Consider the following 19,727-nt stretch of genomic DNA (forward strand, 5'->3'; position numbering starts at 1 on the left):
AATTAAATTAATCAATCGATCAATGAAGGCGTCATGCTGCCTGATCATTCACCTTTGTTATCTCTTCCTGCAGTTTGGTGATTTCTGCCTGTTTGGACGCCTGAAGGCAGACAGGAGAAAATGTGTTAGTACAGTTTCAGAGTCAAGAGAACAACAGAGAAACTGTTTTTGTTTACACATATAAACAAGCATTTAAATCTACACTACAAAACACACACACAGGCCTTTCTCTCGTGTTTTGGGAGTGGCAAATTGAACTCCAGAAAGTCCAGATTTCCCATAAACTTGAGGTAGCAGTACTCTCTGATTGTTGGAGGTATACCACATTTCTAGAAACCCTTTATTTTCACAATAGCTGTTGGTCATTTTAATACTTGACCAAAGCACCAGTCTGGTGAACATATGAGAAAACACGGACTTCAGGAAACATGCTGAATTGTGGGATAATTTGTAGAGAAATTAAATCTGATCTCCATTGTTTTCGCATAAGCCTGCATTTTCTGAATGTAGTAATATAAGTCAAATGTGATATATTTTAACTTGATTTAATTATAAAGCATCTTTCCTGAAGACTTGTAGCCCCAAATGCTTCACATTCAAAACAAACAAACAAAAAGAAAATAAATACAATTTTGGCCAATAAAAACTATGAATGTTAAAAAACTAAACTAAAATAGAAGTACATAGGATATATTAAAATCAAATATCAGGGATAACTCATTGTGTTTGTTGGCTAATCATTTTTTGTAAATAGCCTGTTGATGTTTTCTGATGGGCTCCTTGAGAGTGTAGTTGTGTAGGTCGAGTGTTGTCTGGTTTTCTGTGAACTTGTTTTATAGCAGCTGAAGTAAAGAGTGAGTAGATGTGTGATCAATACAGTTGTGTATTCTGTGCGTGTGTATGTGTGTGTTCTGTGTGTGTGTGTCTGTATGTATGTGTGTGTTCTGTGCGCACGTGTGTGTGTTTTGTGCATGTGTGTGGGTGTGTGTGTTTTATGCGTGTGTGTGTTCTGTGCATGGGTGTGTGTGTGTTTTATGCATGTGTGTGTGTGTTCTGTGCACGTGTGTTCTGTGCGTGTGTGTGTATGTATGTGTTTGTTCTGTGCGTGTGTTTTGTGCATGTGTTTTATGCGTGTGTGTGTTTTATGCGTGTGTTCTGTGCGTGTGTGTTTTATGCGTGCGTGTGTGTTCTGTGCGTGTGTGTTTTATGCGTGTGGTCTGTGCGTGTGTGTTTTATGCGTGCGTGTGTGTGTTCTGTGCGTGTGTGTTTTATGCGTGTGTGTGTTCTGTGCGTGTGTGTTTTATGCGTGTGTGTGTTCTGTGCGTGTGTGTTTTATGCGTGTGTTCTGTGCGTGTGTGTTTTATGCGTGCGTGTGTGTTCTGTGCGTGTGTGTTTTATGCGTGTGTGTGTTCTGTGCGTGTGTGTTTTATGCGTGCGTGTGTGTTTTATGCATGCGCGTGCGTGTGTGTGTGTGTGTGTGTACCTCCAGGGCGTGGATCTGCTCCCTCAGCAGCCTCTTCTCCTCCTGCTCGGTGTTCAGTGCCATCTCCAGCTCTGGTCCAAAGCAGTGAGTTATTGGACAGAGAGCAGCCGACCAGCCTATCGCTGCCTGCTTAGCTACAATCTTCTCTACGCTCTTCTCTGACAGGCCTAAAGGGGGCGCCGCACACAGCAGGGGGGAGTCTGTTAGGCCAGACACACACTACACCAGCTCCTCTCTGCACGACCCAATTATCACCTGAGTTTCTCTGGCTGAGCAGCAAAGGCAAACACCATGAGAGCGGTTTGAATTCTGTAAACGGTTATTTTTGAAGTAAACGGTTATTTTGTGGTTTTTTGTAATTATTGAGTGTTCTTGTATTTTAATGTGTTATTTTATACCTCGGGACTGTGGGAAACAGTATTTCGATCTTTCTGTGAGTACAAACATATTTTTGAGATTGACAATAAAGTTGACTTTGACTTTGACTAAATGATAGGAAAGGAGCTTCAATGCTTCCTTTGATATCTCCTTTAGGATACACTGGATCATGCTTTAGGAAAGGAGATAATCCTGTCCCACAATGTCACAAAGACAACTATTCATGACACAGATCATGTAAGTCACGGTGATTATTAAGACTTATCAGGTCCATCTTCTGACGAAACTTGCTGCTTTTAGGTTTTAAGATTTCAAAAATATAATAAACCAAAGGGCAAACTATCAACAGTTCGCTAATTATTTTTGTAAAATAATCAAATAAAGTCAACATTTAAAACATTTTTAATTTAATTAATTTTAACTTGGTTTTTTCTGCTATATCTGATAATATGAAACCAAACAAAGACGGATGAGTGATGTCATAATTTAACAATTAATAACCACAAGGTTTGCTTCATAAACCTGTCTCACATCGTGCAGAAATTGGGCGGTTATCTGAAGATACAAAAAACACGTTTCCCCCCAAAAAGAGTTTCAAATCTTGAATTTCAAATAGAATTCAGTCATAAAACACAGACTTGATCACCCAAACAAAATGACAACTTCCCAATGACTTTCATCATATATCAAGTATGTAGACTACAGTAGTGTTTTGGTAACAGTTGGTTATTACTGTCCTCTTTAGAATCAGGTAAGTTGGCGTTGCAGCTTTGCCAGAAAATAACTTTTGAATGATGCTCCTGATATTTCCTCAGTTACACATTTTGATGTCCGTCAGCTGGTAGTGTGTGTCTGCCCTGAGCCAGCTAGCTGCTCTACGCTTTAATAAAGCCAGGCTGAGACTTTATCGTTAATTATCAAATAGAAACCAGATTTCAAATAATGACAAGCAGGAAGAAAACATGACAAATCAATAGGAGGAAGAGTTGTAATGTTACTGTAACAGATTTCTGGCTGATATTTGAGAATTTAGTGCAACAAGCGTGATAAAAAGGGTCAAACTGGTGGATTCACATGTTTTATCTATTATAAGTAACATATTTAGTGTAACACAAGTTTTAACCTTTAAACAGAGGCTGTATTTTTTTTAACAATGCTTAAAGTAATCTGATAATTGAGACAATATCGCAGAATAGAGTGTCACAGTGACGCGTCCTCAGCATTTTACCAGGTCCTGTTCCCTCGTCTCAGAGCCAATGGGATCTCTCCACAGGATTGAGGAAAACAGCTGAAAATAAGGTCTGTGGTTGAGACACATTGAAGAGACGGGTCACGTTTTGTTCTACGACATTAAATCCATCAGCAGTGACCCCACTGGTGATTTCTGAAGAGTTGACGTGTCTGAAAAACGATGGTTGTTACCAAGTGGCTGAATAGGACTACAGAAGTTGTGGAGGCCGTTGTACGTCATTACGCCGAACACGTAAACACTCCTCTAAGTTTGTTCCTGTTCTGCTTGAAAGCAAGTGCCTGCCTCCTGCAAAGTGTTCAAACAAACGCTTCAACTCGTACCATTTTGAATCTGTATGTTTGAATATGGATCTTAAGTTGGCGTGACGTTGAAGCAGCGACCCTGCTGTAGTTCGTTTATAGCATAACGTTAGCATTTTGCTTCTGGCGACTAGATTTATGATTAGAAAATGATAAAAGTAGGGTAGACGTGTGGAGATTATCCGGCTGAACAAAACGTGATCCGTCTCTTCAATGTGTCTCAACCACAGACCTTATTTCCAGCTATTTTCCTAAATCCTACTGTATGGAGAAATTGCATTGCGTTTTTGTCCAGGGCACCGGAAGGAGTTTACTTCCGGGTTTTAGGACGCGTCACTGTGGCACTCTATTTAAGCAATGTGAAATTCAATTGATTAAATGGTCTTTAAGTCAACTACTAACTCATGAATATGACATGGTAACTGGTTAAATCAAATTGCATAATATAAGTGTGTTTGCCAGAGACCAGAGAACTATCGAAGATCGAATGAAAAGACAGGAGTTTGTGTTTTAAAAGGGAAATGCTGTATGTGATAAAGTTTAAAATCACCATGTAGCTGTTTCTCTTTGTGTTCCAGCTGAGCCTCCTTCTGCAAACAGGAAATTACATAAAATACAAACACACAAAAAAATGCAATAAATTATCAAATGAAAGTTCTCAGTGTTAATCTCCCACTTTACAATTTGTTGGCATTTTCTTAACAATTAAAAACTAGAAAATCAATAAATTAGAGTTGATAAATTAAACAACAGAGATAAGAACAATGTAAAACGTAATGCTTTATCATTATCCTTAAAATAAAAGTTTTATTATAAATATTCATTGCCAAAAAATAAGACCGGGTTTTAAAATATTTGAAATATTCCCAAGAAAATATTTTGTCACCTGTTCTAGTCTCTCATTGGCTCCCTCTGATGTCGGCTCCTCCCCCTTCCCTGTGGCATCAGAGACTCCGTTGGCGCCGGCTGTCTCCATGGCAGCGCTCTGGTTGCCCTCGGCGACCGGCTGTCTCTGTTGCTCCATGTCGAAGCGCTCCTGGAGAGCTGCAGGAAGAATCATTTATTTATTAAACACCACAGGAATTCAATAAAATATGTATTTGGTTTGTCTTGTGCATGTTTCCTGGCTAATAAGTAATATGATGGATTTAAGAATAATTACTGTTATTATTGATAAATGTTATTTTTTATGAATCATTTTGTCATAGGTAATATTTCCCCTCAGCCCAAGGAGATATCTTGTCCCTTTCAAACAGCAGTGTCCAAAAACCAAACACATCAAGTTAACTATTAGATTGCTTTTTTCTGGCAAATAAAAGCATTGAATCCAAAGCTGGAATCAGTGTTTAGTTTTTGACATTTTAGCTTGAAAATGTGGAAATTAGTGCTAATTTAAATTACATTTTCTGTTGATCAAGTTATCTATTTATGTGGCCTGCAGGGTCAGCAGCATCTGGGCTGCTGACAGGAAGAGACTGAACAGACTGGTAAAGAAGGCCAGCTCTGTCCTGGGGAGTCCTCTGGACACTGTGGAGGTGGTGGGAGACAGGAGAACAGCAGCCAAGCTGTCCTCCCTGCTGGATAATGTGTCCCACCCCCACCAGGACACCCTGTCCTCACTGTGCAGCTCCTTCAGCGATAGGCTGCTGCACCCCTGCTGTCTCACGGAGAGATACCGCAGGTCTTTCCTTCCCCCCACACACACACACACACCACAACACAGACTATATCACCCCTTGCTGCTAAATACCAACAAACTATGTGCAATATGTGCAATATATAGATGCCGTTAATAACTGTGTATAATATATACCTGGCTGCTAAATCCTAAGAACTGTTACAGGGTGTGTATTTTGTAAATTGTGTAACTTGCTGCTGTTAAATACCAACCACCTATGTGCAATATGTGCAATATATATAGATGCTGTTAATAACTGTGTAATATATACCTGGCTGCTAAATCCTAAGAACTGTTACAGGATGTGTATTTTTTTTAAATTATGTAACTTTTTTATTTTTTATTATATTTTTTATTATATCATAACTTAGTACTTTTTTTTAATGCATGTCACATATTTAACATATGTAACATTAAGCTGTCTGTGGCTCTTTTTCCTGCTGTAACTACGCACAATTCCCTTCCGTGGGACTAATAAAGGTATTCTGACTCTGATTCTGATTTTATCACTGCAGCTCTATTTTTAACTACTGTGGACACTTTTAAGAGCATCTTCAAACCCACCAGTTAGGACTTGGACATTTATTTCATCTGTATGGTGTCTCGTAATTAGTTTTGTCTTTTATTCTTAAGAATAGAAAAAGTCACATCTTCCACACTGCTGAGCTGGCAGCTACAAGGTTCAAGGCTTTTTATTGTCATGTGTGCATAGCTACAGTGTAGTTATGACAATGAAATGCTTAGGTCACAGGCTCCTCCAACAGAGCAACACAATGAAACAGATAAGGACTCACTTTTCATTTTCTTCAGCAGGGTGGAGTTCTCGGCCTGCAGGCGGAGCAGCTCTCCATCCACAGGGCTGGAGGTGGGGTTTGGGGGGGGGCTGGGTGCAGAGGCTGCTCCGTCCTTCAGACCCTGGTTCTCCTGCTCCAGCTCCTCGATCTGCGTACACAGCTGGAACCAAACAGAACCAGAATCAGGTTTATCACCAGGTAGGTTGACACGTACGAGGAATTTGACTTGATGTCGTGGTGCATACATAAAACTCTATAACAAATCACCTCTGGCTGGCAGAGAACTGTCTGCTCCACAGCGTCTCTTGATTACTGGACTTAAACCCCCACTCTACATTTTACATAATTCATATTCTATTTCATTTTGGACAATCCTTTCTTGCACAATAATATTCTGCATTATATTTGTTACTGGAAATATGTATTTCTACTTGTATATTTTCCACATTTAAATATTTATTTTTTTATTATATTTTATATTCTTTAACTTTTTATGCTATTTTATTTCTATTTCAGAAATATTTTGGACTGTTTATTTCTTGTGTCTTAATTTCTCTTATATACATTGCCTTGCTTTTTTATGCTGCTGCAACGCAAACATTTCTTCAATTGGGATCAATAAAGTATCTATCTATCCATCCATCCATCCATCCATCCATCCATCCATCTACCTACCTACCTATCTATCCATCTATCCATCCATCCATCTATCTATCTATCTATCTACCTATCTATCTATCTATCCATCTACCTACCTACCTATCTATCCATCTATCCATCCATCCATCTATCTATCTATCTACCTATCTATCTATCTATCTATCTACCTACCTACCTACCTACCTATCTATCTATCTACCTATCTATCTATCTATCTACCTACCTACCTACCTACCTATCTATCTATCTATCTATCTACCTACCTACCTACCTATCTATCCATCTACCTACCTATCTACCTACCTACCTACCTACCTACCTATCTATCTATCTATCTACCTACCTACCTACCTACCTATCTATCTATCTATCTACCTACCTATCTACCTACCTACCTACCTACCTACCTACCTACCTATCTATCTATCTACCTATCTATCTACCTACCTACCTACCTACCTACCTACCTATCTACCTATCTATCTAAAAGTAAAACAAAAATGTAAAACACAGATAGAGAACTATTTTAAGAAAACTATAATAACATTACAAAATATTAAAAATAATAAAAAGTATAATAAAATATAGCAGTATTTACATAGAAATAGAATGGAATAAAATTTGGAATAAAATGTGGCAGTAATACAAAAAAAAGAAGATACCAGAGAGGGTATTAACACCATCTGTCGTCTTCAGTAAGATAAGATAAGAAGTACTTTATCGATCCCAATTAGGGACATTTTTGTGTTGCAGCAGCATAAAAAGACATGGCATTGTACAATACAAATGAAAAGAATAGAAATAAACAAGAAAGTAGAAAATATACATGTTGAATTAAGGAGGAACCTTTGAGCTGAAAGACACACATTTATTGGAATAACAAAAAAATATATAAAGTAAGATTTAATAGTTTATAGAGAAGAGGTTAACTTTCAAATAACGTTAATCTTTCTCAGTTCTGTAATTCTCCAGATGCTACCGACTCTTCTCCTCTCCCATAAACACAGTAACACACATCATGTGAGGCATTCCTCATTCTCCATACTGTAAATGCACATTTCTCCCTATATTTTGCACACTTCTATTGAATGCTTCATCTTTTATAATTCCACAGCTCTGCCACTATAAATTCTGATACACTGCATATATTTTATTCTCAAAGTATAGTGTTATTCCTATTGGACCTACTTTTTTGCATGTTTTTATTTATTGTAAAATGTATTTGAATATGTTTATAGGTTACCAGTGTTCTGGGTCATGGTGCTGATGTATAGGATGTGTTTAACGTCAGTAAAGTATTTTCCTACAGTTTCTAAGAGGGTGTCTCAGTCAAGTTTCTTATTTGTCCAGTTTCTTATCACGGCCAACTCATGGGGAAAAAAAACACATTTATTTTTAATAAATCCAGCCTCTAGTTGGCCTTAATACAGTAGTTGGACTCTGAGCGCTGTCAAAACATGGGTGACCTACACTCTGCACTGTTCCTGAACGCCTCTTATGTCACATTGATTGAGCACGGGAACTTCTGATGTTAATTTGCTGCTAACTGTGGGATATTTCAATGATTAGAAACAGTGTCAGTTAGATAGAAGTGATATATTCTACATGTTAGTAGGATGTGAATGCACAGAGAGAGAGAGAGAGAGAGAGAGAGAGAGAGAGAAAGAGAGAGAGAGAGAGAGAGAGAGAGAGAGAGAGAGAGAGAAGAGAGAGAGAGAGATAGAGAGAGAGAGAGAGAGAGAGAGAGAGCGCTACCTTAGAGAGTTCGGTCATCAGCGTGCTGTTCTGTAGTCTGAAGTCATCCTCCTGACTGTGGAGTTTCCCCTGAAGCATCTCATTCTCACTCAGCAGTGCCTCCACCTCCTGCAACAACAACAACAACAACAACAAAGATATCAATAAATGCTTACAGTCCATGTTCTATAAATACATGTCTTTATTGTCTTTGCACAAAAACTAATGTAATGCTCAGGACCATGACCGTGGTTAAAAATGAAACTTACAAACAAGAAATGATTTGAAAAGGTAACTACAGTCACTTTGTAAAGCTGATATTTAGAAATAAACAAGACTGGTATTAGACAATGTTAAAACTACTGAAATGAGACACTCATATTTAAACAAACAAAAACAATTGAGATCAAATACTACTGTGAAATGTACTTGAATCAGTCATGCAGGTGGGGATAACGTGTAATCCTGCAGTAAGCATAACAAACAAACAAAACTCACCTGAGCCTTCTTGCTCTTATTCAAAGCCTGAGGAGAAAAAACAATCACACTGATGAATATAAACAAATCTGGGTCAGACAACTAGTCAGGTATATCTAAGAGCATAACAACATCGTACATCAGACCACCAAATCCAAGTGAAATAGATCAGTCTTTGTTCAGAAAATATAAATAATTTCTAATAAAAATAAAGCATTCCTTACCTTCTGTGCTTTGACAAAATCTCTTTCCAAAACCGCATTTTTCTGACGGACGGCGTTCAGTTCTGAAACACAACAAACATTATTGATGAACAATTAATCATTCATTTATAATACACATGATTATTCCTGAGGTAAACTGTATGTAAGCAGTTTGCAGGCTGAAAGTCTTCACCGCGTAACCTGAGTAAATCAGGTGTTTGACTCATAAATTATACAAAATCACAAGTTAATTATTTATTTTATGAAGAAAACAAACACCTTTGCTGAATTTCACTGTTCATCTGTTACTAAATTCAACTGATTAAACATGACAATGCTGCACAAGGCAAGGCTTTTCTGGAGGACCTAAATTAAAGTACATTTCTTTAAAGTTGGTTTGAAAGTTGGACTTAATCAGATGAATCACTCTATGCAAATTGAGGATTTCCTTTTGTTAGGGTAAGGCCGCCATAGAATATGAAGAGTTATTGTAAGAGAGGAACTGAACCAAAGAAAACTTAAAACACTTGCTTGGTCTTAAAGAGAATATCTGTTCAGTAAAAATAAAAACTGCTTTGTAGAGAGCAGAAGGGAAAGTGATATCAGTCTAGGATGAAGTCAGAGACAGGAAAACTACACATATCCAATATATAGATTATTATCAGGAAACATGCAGAGGTGTTTTACCGGCCGAGTTCTTCCTGAGATCATCAGACAGCTGGTAGTTCTGAGTCCTGAGCTCCAGCAGCTGAGCCTGCACACACACACAAGAAGCATGAAACTGCTTCTCGTGATGGGGAGAGCTTCACAGCTAGCTTCTCAATCACCCAAAAATAAAATGGAAAGAAGGCTCGATGACATATTTTCTGTTAGTCAGACTTTGTTCAACAGTGTCTAGCAAACAGCTCAGTGTGTTGTCAGAGAGAAAGACGAAACAGACAATGTAGTGTTAGAAATGGACATAAGGTCAAACTGGAGGAGGAGCACATCACTTTACACAGGTAATAACAGCAGAAATAACTATAATTGGTTTATAAATGTGTCTAAAATTGGCTAAAACGTTAAAAATCACTTCTCAGCTGTGTTGCCAGATAATGTTTTCCTCACAGCACAATAATTAAATACATATTATCATTGATACCAGCTCCCTGGTCCATGCCCAGACAGTTATCCTACTGTAAATATAATAATAATAAAATAGAGTGCACGGTGCACACCCTATGAAAAGATAAGATAAGAGAACTGTTTTTATCCTCAGGGCAATTATTGTGCAGCAGTCCGAAGAAAGAAAAAGTGCATTAATAAAGAAATGAAAAAAAGAAAATATACATAACGATGCAAAAGGTCTAAAAGCTTAATATACATATTGCAAGTAATGTAATCGGGCGAATGATAACTATAAATACAACAGGTTAAAAGGTAGCATATTACAAATATTATATAAGTAAACTAAGTACATTTACTTCATTATTTTATTGAGTATTTTCTGGTTCTTTTTACTTCCACAAAACTACATCTCAAAGGTAAAGGTTGTACTTTCCAATACATTTCCTCTTTAGTTTATTTTTCAGATGAGTTTTCCTTCCCTTCCTCTCTAGTAAAAAACATGTCTGCAGATGTGTTAAAGTTGAATGTCTGTCATACTGAATGATGAAGTGAGAAAAATCCTCCTACTCATTTTCACAGTGAGGTATTAGTACTAATACAGCAGTAAAGGATCCGATTACTTCTTCCACATCTGCCTGTTTACACACTGTGTACTTGTATTACATGTATCATTAATTTGCTATAAATGACAGCTAACACTGGGCTGTTCAATCAAACAGAAACCCCTCTGAGACCCCGTGATCTGTCCCGTGGATGCTAACATGTTAGCATACTGCAGATAAAAATAAGGGTTAGCTTCAGGAAAGCTACATGTTTCTCTACCAGCAGAGGAGGCTAAGCTAGCTTGAGCTAACTGAGCTAGCATACTGTTGTAAACTGTCAATAAAAATATATTTTCCCTCAATATGTGATTTAATGACTTGTGCTTCTTCTCAGACTGACCTGACATTGTTAAATTAATAACAATATATTACAGGATAAGCTTCCGGACAACCGTTAACTTCTAACGGCTACTAACGGTTAGCATGAGAGAGCTAACTGTCAGTGATGTCACACCTGCAGCAACTGACAGGTGTGACATCACACAACAGACAGTCCACCGACCTGAAACAACAAATGTCGGGTTTATTTTTCATGTATCTCACCTGCATCCGATGGAACTCCTCCTCTGACAGAGCCTGGGACAGGGCCATGTTTACCTGAGGTAGGCTAGTAGGCTAAGCTAGCGGAGGAGACGGAGGAGGAGCAGAGAAGAGAAGAAGAAGAAGAAGAAGAGGAGCTCTCACTCTGACTCTGTTTCCCGGAACCAAGAAACAACGACAGTCAAATGGGGCTAAAGCCTGCCTGCTGCTCCAGTGGTGGAGAATTAATTAAGATCCTTTAATCAGAGGTGGGAGAAGTACTCAGATCTTGTAGTGGAGTACAAGTAGAAGTACTCAGAGTGTAGGAATACTATATGTTACAAGTAAAGGTCCTGCATTCAAAATGTTACTCAAGTAAAAGTAGAAAAGTATTAGCATCAACATATAGGCTACTTTAAAGTAGCGACAGTAAAAGTAGTCATTGTGCCGATTGGTCCATTTCAGAATAATATATATGATATGTTTTATAATGATTGATCATGAAAGTGTTCTCAAAGCTGGTAAAGGTGCAGCTAGTTTGAATGACTTTGTATACTGCAGGGTAGCTTGTGAATTTACTAAAGTCTGATTTAAGACTTGATTATATTTCACATCATTCATCCAGATCTGTAAAGTAACTAAAGGTATTAAATAAATGTAGTGGAGTAGAAGTACAAAGTAGCAGAAAATGGAGATAATCATGTTTCTAAGTTCCTCAACATTTTACTTAAGTACTTGAGTAAATGTACTTAGTTACTTTACACCACTGTGGAGAATGTATTAAGATAATTTAATTAAGTAAAACAAACACCTGTTTTTGCCAACATTTAAAGCCACTGTCCTGGTTTCATACTTATTAATTTGTTCTTATTATGATATACAATTTCTGACCTCTAATTATATAGTAAATTACAAAAACATCAGTAAACACCCAGGTGTTGCTTTGTTAGTCGTTTCTCTTAATACATTGTGTGAGAATTTCACTAAACCAAGCTAACTGTTTGCTTTCATTTTCATATATGATATATTTCTGCAGTTGGTTTGCACACCACCACTTTGTAAGTTTCCGAGAAAGTGTGTAGAGCCGGGTTTAAGATGCTAACACCGTAAATATACCAAAAACTCAGCACATAATATCACCACATACGACCACATGCACTTGTGGTGTGTCCTCTAAGGCCCTTATTTTCCATCTTGTGCTGCACAACTTTTGCTGCGTCCTGTGTAATTGCATATCACACAGTTGTTGCCGTTCTGAAAGAGTTCTGGAGGATGTTCATGTATTGTTACATACAATGATCTGTGAATTCATTTTTATTATGAAATGACAAGAAAACAAACTGTGTAAAAACTTTACATTCGACAATATCATTTCAACATCTCCGCTTTTCAGTATGGTCCTTAGTAAAATAAAGACAAAGACAAAAAAAAACCTTTTCCACTGAATCGATTCCAGGGCAAGTGAATCAGTTATTCGTGTCCACTGCAGCAGCACTGGGTGATCACAAAACACAGACTGCATAGGGAGACTTTGTGTACCAATTGTTTACATTGTTTTAGCTTTTATTTATACAGGTGAAAATGTCATTGAGACACAGGGTCTCATTCTCAAGAGAGACCTGATCAGTGGTAACACTACCACACAAAGTCACAGACAGAAAGGACACTAAACACAGAGGCAACAATCAAATAAAACATTGTAAAAAGTAGTCATTGAAAATTCATATAGTCAGATATTGCAGGTGCAAACACCCACGGATGATTTATCCAGCTTTTTTAAAATTAGTTTAAAATCCGTGATGGGTATCAAACTGGTCAGCTTAAGTTCCTGCTGAAGTGTGTTCCAGGTCGAGGGGGCAGAGTATGATATGGCTTTTTTCCCAAGCACCGTGCAAACTGAGGGGACGGACAGAGTGATGTCATTTTGAGATCGTGGTCTATAGCTGTACTGTTTGTGTGATATGTAAGTGGATATGTGGAGGGGCAGCAGTCCAAGCATAGGTATAGATTAATTTATATGTCCAGTTAACTAAAGAGTACAGCGTGTAATGGTGTGTGAGGGGTTTACAGTTGGTTATGAACCTCAGAGCCCCATGGTAGACAGCGTCCAGCAGATGAAGGGAGTGAGCTGAGGCGTTCATGTACACAATAGAGATGGCAAATCCGGATCCTTTTACGGACTCAGGGTCTTCTGAGTCAGTCATTGAAGAGATCCGGATCATACGAGTCATTTGAGTCTGAAGTAAAAAGATATGATTCTACACTGTATTGAAGTAAACATGTATTATTTTGAATTGTATTTTAGTGAACATGTATTGTTTGAACTGTTTTAGGTAATCACAAACGGGTTTTGATAAATCACTTAGAATAGGAATGTTATTCTCACTTTTAAACTCATTGACCCAGAGATTCTGTGTTTCACACAGCAACCTTGCCTGTATCACCCCTAAAAGCCAGATGTTGGTTTTAAGTCGTTAAAGACATCGTTAAATAGGTGAAGGAAAGTTCAAATGTCTGAAAAGGGATAGTTTATGTGAAGGACTCATGGGAAAGGAATATAGTTAAGATTCGAATCGAAGATAGAGGTTGACTTTTGACCTTAGGGGACTTTGGAATTTCAAGTCCTGGTGAGAACTATTGACCTCGACCAGAAGCGAATCCAGCCAATCAGGACACTTGGGGAAGGTGATCAGCTTACACAGCTCCTCCTCACGGAACTCTGATTCGCTTGGGAGGAAAATGGGAAGGAAGAGTCGAGCCATCTCCGCCCCAAAAATAGATATGAATACTGATGTTTTTGTATGTAAAAATGCTTCTGGTTTGCTGAAGGCTGGTCTAGAGACGTGTAAACCGCATCCCAAACCTGAAGTCTGTACTTCTCGTTTCCTGAAGGCTGGTCTGTCTACCTGTAAACCGCGTCACAAACCTGAAGCCCGGAGTGCTCGAGTACTCTGTATAACTTGTATATGTGTTTGGTTTCCTACTAGAAGTAAACTCAGATAATTTGTTATAACTTTGATTCCGGTGTTTTCAATTCCTTTCTTAATTTAATAGAGATCCAGCCTCATCCAACGAACGGCGCGTAGCAGAGGTGTTCTGCTCCAACAAGTCATATGAGTCAGCATCACCAAGACCGTAGAAATCCTATCGGTGAAACCGAAAAGTTGTTGCATTTCACGAGCATATTATTATTCCATATATTTTGAATATATATATATATATTTGTATATATATATATATATATATGTAATATCTGCATGTATATTTTCTATTTCGACATGTATATTTTATATTTTATATTTTATTTTATTTTTCTTTCTATTCTTGTATATTTTGTAGTTTTGTTTTATTGTAAAATGCCTTATGCTGCTGTAACAACAACAATTTCCCAATTTGGGATCAATAAAGTACTATCTATCTATCTATCTATTAAACTGACGTTATATTAACCTCCGCTACACAGTGTATTTTGCTTTAATAAAAAATGTTGATCACAAAAAAAAGGGTTGTTTTGCGATTTGGCAAATCTGAGTCTGCTGTTGACTCGTGCATGAGGACGAGTCTGCTGGATCTCTGGATCTGCTGCTATATACGGCTCCGAGTCCGCACGAGTCTGCTCTGCTGTGTGTTGCACAGCGAGTCAGGATTTGCGAATCTGAGTCTGCTGTTGACTCGTGCATGAGGACGAGTCTGCTGGATCTCTGGATCTGCTGCTATATGGTTACGGCTCCGAGTCCGCACGAGTCTGCTCTGCTGTGTGTTGCACAGCGAGTCAGGATTTGCGAGTCTGCGAGTCTGCTGTTGACTCGTGCATAATATAGCGCGGGAGCCGGGTGCTGGAGGAGGGGCTATGCTCGTGCACATGACGAGTATGGATCTCTGGATCTGCTATGCTATTACGGTTAGGAGCCGTCGGCTCCTCTGAGTCCCCACGAGTCTGCAGGAAGTTTCACTGATCCGCGTCCCCTCCCCTGAGCCAAACGATAACTTCTGGCAGGCAGCTATCCTGTATACTTGCTAAAGGGTAGGCAGATGGACTGGGGTACGTTGTAATGTGATTTTACATGTTATAAAGAGAGTAGCGAGTGACGCAATTTATAGTTTTAATTTGTACGTCACACCAAGTGTGGGACTCAAGGACTCGGGTTAATGGAGAGGGGAGACTCGTCACGACCAGCTCATTTCTAGGATCCGGGTTAATGATCCGGATGAATCAGGACTCGCCCATCTCTAGTACACAACATCCCCGTAGTCCAAGAGCGGCAAAAACTGTGGCAGCTACAAGCCGTTTCCTCGCACTTGTGGAGAAGCAGGCCTTATTTCTAAAAAAGAATCCCAGTTTTAATTTCAGTTTCCTTAAAAGATTGTCAATATGTGGTTTGAAGCAGAGATTTTCATCTATAGTGATGCCTAAGTATCTGTAGGTGTTAACAGCTTCAATTGGGTTATGCTGTGCAGACATGATGCAGGGAAGAACAGTTGGTAACTTTTTCTTATTGGAAAACAACATGACTTTTGTCTTGTCTGAATTTAACACCAACCTGAGGTGGAACAGGTGTGACTGAAAAGTGTCAAAAGCAGACTGCAGACGTTCAAATGCAAGGGCAACAGTGCTAGCACAACAGTACACAACAGTATCATCTGCATATAGATGTACAGAGGCGTCAATACTTTGACCCACATCATGTATATAAATTGTAAAAAGGGTGGGTCCCAAGACCGAACCTTGAGGAACACCTCTGGTTAACTTAAGAAAGCTTGCGGAGAGACCGCTGAATTGTACACATTGCTTGCGATTTGAAAGATAGTTTGAAAACCAACCAACAGCTTGGTCATAGAATGCCATGGTCCACAGTATCAAATGCCTTGGATAAGTCTATAAAAAGGGCAGCACAGTAGCTCTTTGTGTCCAAGCCTTCAACAATATCATTCACTACTTTCAAAGCAGCCGTTACTGTACTGTGCTGCTTCCTAAAGCCTGACTGGTGAGGAGATAGAATGTTGTTCAAACTTAAATATTCTTTGATTTGATCATTCACCAGCCTTTCAAGTACTTTAGCTAAAATAGAGAGCTTGGAAATTGGAATGTAATTATTCATCACCACCTTTCAATAAGGGGAGAACATTTGCAGTTTTCCACACGTCTGGAATGACATGGTTTGTTATAGAAAGATTATACCCCATTAGTACGGGTGGCCCCTTCTAAGAAACTCATGGCATGACTTACAGCACTTAATTATATATCCATGATTCCCTCTACACTACGATCATACCATATATACCAAGATAGTGTTGAAGCAAAGATGGATAAAAACAACTATGTAAGACACAAGGAAACAGACATTGGAGGCAATGGTGATTGCAATGCTATCGCTGTAAAGTCTCGTTCTGACACAAGACTTTACAGCGTCGCTGCTTGTAAACATGAACAGGAAATGCTTTTTTTTGCGGGTATATATAAATGTCCCGCTGCAGAACTGTGATCGTTGTCAGTTGATGCCAGCTGCACATCAAAGATGCAGAGCCTTATAACAAAAATCGCCACTGAGAAGCTGAGCACCTACGCTGCTGTCATATCTATCTTCACCTACACTATTTTGCTCGACAGGGATTTTGCCTGCACCTGCAAACCACAAGCCTCGATCTGCTTCCTGTACATGTTTCTGCCACCCTTTATCATTTTTTTATTAATACTTTTGTTGGACAGTTCGTTCCAAAGTGTCTGTAAATACTATTCCTCGCATTGTAAATGCCTCTGCGGTCTTTGCTGTTTTTATGCCCATCATTTTTTAAGGGCATTATTAGTCGGCTTGCTGTGGGTTGCTTTTTTGTTCCTCGATGGAGACTGGTATGTTTGCTGTCAGAATGACGGCTCTGAACAACAGGCAAAGTTAGCCTGCGTAGCTGAGAAGGATATCAAAGACAACGAGAAAGTTCTTAAAGCTGAACTGAAGAACACATCCCGGGTGAGTGCTTCCACTCTGGATCTACTTTATCAGCATCAGTTACAGTTTATCTGAAGTAATGCTGTTGTGTTATAACTATCTTTCTTTCTTTCTTTCTTTCTTTCTTTCTTTCTTTCTTTCTTTCTTTCTTTCTTTCTTTCTTTCTTTAGGCTATCGGTGGCTGGATTCTATCTGGAATTATTTTAGTGGCTTTCATCTTGCCATTCTGTGTCAGATCGAAATGCTGGGGGAAAAAAAAACATTCTGCCAACAAAAGATTTCTGTATGACAAACTGATTATAATGGAGGAGGGCAATGTGCTGAAAGAGGTTCTGAGGAATTCAGCAAAGGAGAAGTTGACTGAAGGAATCAAGAGCAAAATCCGTGAAAAACGAAGGGAAGAGTGTTTCGAAGTTGCCAGAGAGCTGATTGAAAAAGACCCGCGAGAAGATGAGCTCCAACCGCTAGGGGCACAAGAAGCAGAGACCTAGGTAAAGAATAATAAAATAACACTTCTCCACTTTTCTTTTTCATTCTGTCGGCCTCAAGGCCTACAGCTAGATATTGTTTGTAGGAAGATAAGTAGGTGAAATTTGATGACCGTTACTTGACTTTATTCTGTGTTTGAGCATAAAGAATGCACAATCTTAGTCGTGTGGTAACATTTGTGTTTTTTCAAAACTTGTTAGGGTTAGGGTTAGGGGATACATCAGATTAAAAACCTCTCAAGTTAAAATCTGCAGGTTTACTGATTATGAAGAATGCTTTGATAGTTTCTGCTAGTTGTTTCTCAAATTGCAAGTCGCTTTATCTTAGTGTGTGTTGCAGACTGGATTTGCAATATGTCGTAGATGTTAAGTGATGTTTGAGTTTACCTATTTTGATATAAGAATGTCCTTTTTATGTTAGATATCATCATCATCACTGTCATTTAAACACATGTAAATGCACTGTGCTCAATGCACCAGGCGATGGTGCCAGACAGGCTGTTAGTGTGTTTTTCACCTCCTGCTCTCTTTTCTCTTAGCCTCTTTGTCCAGTCCAGTTGACACGCATCCTATCTGTTCCTGCCGGTACCGACTAGACTGGACGATCATTGAGGAGGCACACCTGGAAGAGTTCTGTCTCTCCATGGTTTCATGATCTGTTGCTGACTACAGAGTTTAAGTGAAGTCAGCAGCTCCCAGTACGACTGGAAAATGTTATAGATGCCATTGCTCCCACCAAGGTAAAGGAAGTGTCTGGCAAGAAAATATCTCCATGCAGAAAGGCCATGACCTGCTAAATGCAGGTGGCGAAAAACAAATCTCCATTTTGAAATCTATAAAGAGAGACTTGGCTTTTATCATTTGGAATTGAAAAATGCATAAAAGTCTTTCTTCTCTGACATCATTGCCAAAAACAAAAACAATGTACGTGCCTTGTTTGCTACCGTCGACAGACTAACAAACCCCCCAGTGTCAGTAGCCTCTGAATTTCTATCCACCACGGCCTGCAATGATTTTGCCTCCTTCTTCACTGACACAATTCAGAAAATCAGACAAGCAGTCAGTGCCTCTGTATCAGGTACAGCAGATGTGTTGTCTCTGTGTTCACTTAAAATAAATTCAAACACCATGACACAATTCCATCTGATTAATGATAAAAACCTAGAGGACGTTATACAACTTCTGAAATCCTCCTCCTGCTGCCTTGATGTTATTCCAACAGGCTTTTTCAAAAATGTCTCAGATCTACATCAAATAGTAAACAATAGGGGTGGGAATCACCAGGCTTACTTACTTTCATTGCAATTGTATACATGTCTTAACGTAACTTGCTGTTTTATATAGACATGCTTTTATTTTGAAGGCGACTTTGCAGGAAGTTCCCGAAGCAAAAACTTGACGGAGAAAAATAACGGAGATAAAGTACAGATATTAACGGAGATATCAACATTTAAATACGGCGGTATCAAAAGATAAAGTTTACATTTAAGTATCGGGGAGCGAAGAGGTACAAGGTGTTAACTGTAATGTAAAAATGTGGTGTGTGTCTTAATTCGTTTATACTGTATTATAACTTTGCTAACTATTTGAAGTTCACTTGTTTAATGGTATTCTAAAGTAATGCTCGGATGTAGCTTAAATGTATTTGTTGTTTTGAGTCTTTGTGTAGCTCTTACGTTGGTTTTTGGAGTTTTCAATAAGTAAAAAATCATCAGTCAAGTGTAAGACTATCTTTCGGAGGGATATGCTACAGTTTATATAAAAAAAATGTAACGTGTATCGATACAATATCGCCACGCAAAGTATCGTGATACTATGCTGTATCGATTATTTCCCCCACCACTAGTAAACAAGTCTCTTCACTCAGGTCTTTTTCCACAGGCCCTGAAAACTGCAGTCATTAAACCTCTCTTAAAAAAGAATAATCTAGATGCTTCAGTAATAAACAATTACAGGCCCATATCAAATCTCCCATTTCTAGGTAAAATCACAAATTTGTTGCATTTAAATAACAGTTTCAATTTGTTCCAGTCAGGCTTTTGACCAAACCACAGCACTGAGACTCCTCTTGTTAAGGTCTTCAATGACATCCACTTAAACACAGACAG

General features: G+C 38.6%; 1 protein-coding gene and 1 long non-coding RNA gene across 5 annotated transcripts in view; one reads left to right on the top strand and one right to left on the bottom strand.

Moving 5' to 3' along the window:
* gripap1 (GRIP1 associated protein 1) overlaps positions 1 to 11,351 on the bottom strand; it is a 54,006-nt gene extending 42,655 nt beyond the window's left edge. For 3 of the 4 annotated variants that reach the window (XM_034132168.1, XM_034132165.1, XM_034132164.1), the window contains exons 1-10: positions 11,211 to 11,351; positions 9,646 to 9,712; positions 8,980 to 9,041; positions 8,777 to 8,803; positions 8,300 to 8,407; positions 5,885 to 6,044; positions 4,299 to 4,456; positions 3,963 to 4,002; positions 1,484 to 1,650; positions 53 to 100 (exon numbers count right to left, since the gene is read on the bottom strand). In XM_034132168.1, the coding sequence (XP_033988059.1) occupies positions 53 to 100; positions 1,484 to 1,650; positions 3,963 to 4,002; positions 4,299 to 4,456; positions 5,885 to 6,044; positions 8,300 to 8,407; positions 8,777 to 8,803; positions 8,980 to 9,041; positions 9,646 to 9,712; positions 11,211 to 11,258 (885 nt within the window). In that variant the 5' untranslated portion in view covers positions 11,259 to 11,351. The remainder of the gene's footprint in view (positions 1 to 52; positions 101 to 1,483; positions 1,651 to 3,962; positions 4,003 to 4,298; positions 4,457 to 5,884; positions 6,045 to 8,299; positions 8,408 to 8,776; positions 8,804 to 8,979; positions 9,042 to 9,645; positions 9,713 to 11,210) is intronic. The other variant, XM_034132167.1, reaches the window with a different exon arrangement.
* Positions 11,352 to 16,664: 5,313 nt separating this feature from the next.
* LOC117483867 lies at positions 16,665 to 18,511 on the top strand. The gene is made up of 3 exons (XR_004556052.1): positions 16,665 to 17,152; positions 17,302 to 17,622; positions 18,159 to 18,511. It is a non-coding gene; the product is annotated as an uncharacterized LOC117483867 (long non-coding RNA).
* The last annotated feature ends 1,216 nt before the right edge of the window (positions 18,512 to 19,727 follow it).

Source organism: Trematomus bernacchii, unplaced genomic scaffold (assembly GCF_902827165.1).
Source record: "Trematomus bernacchii unplaced genomic scaffold, fTreBer1.1, whole genome shotgun sequence".
Classification (NCBI taxonomy): Eukaryota; Metazoa; Chordata; class Actinopteri; order Perciformes; family Nototheniidae; genus Trematomus; species Trematomus bernacchii.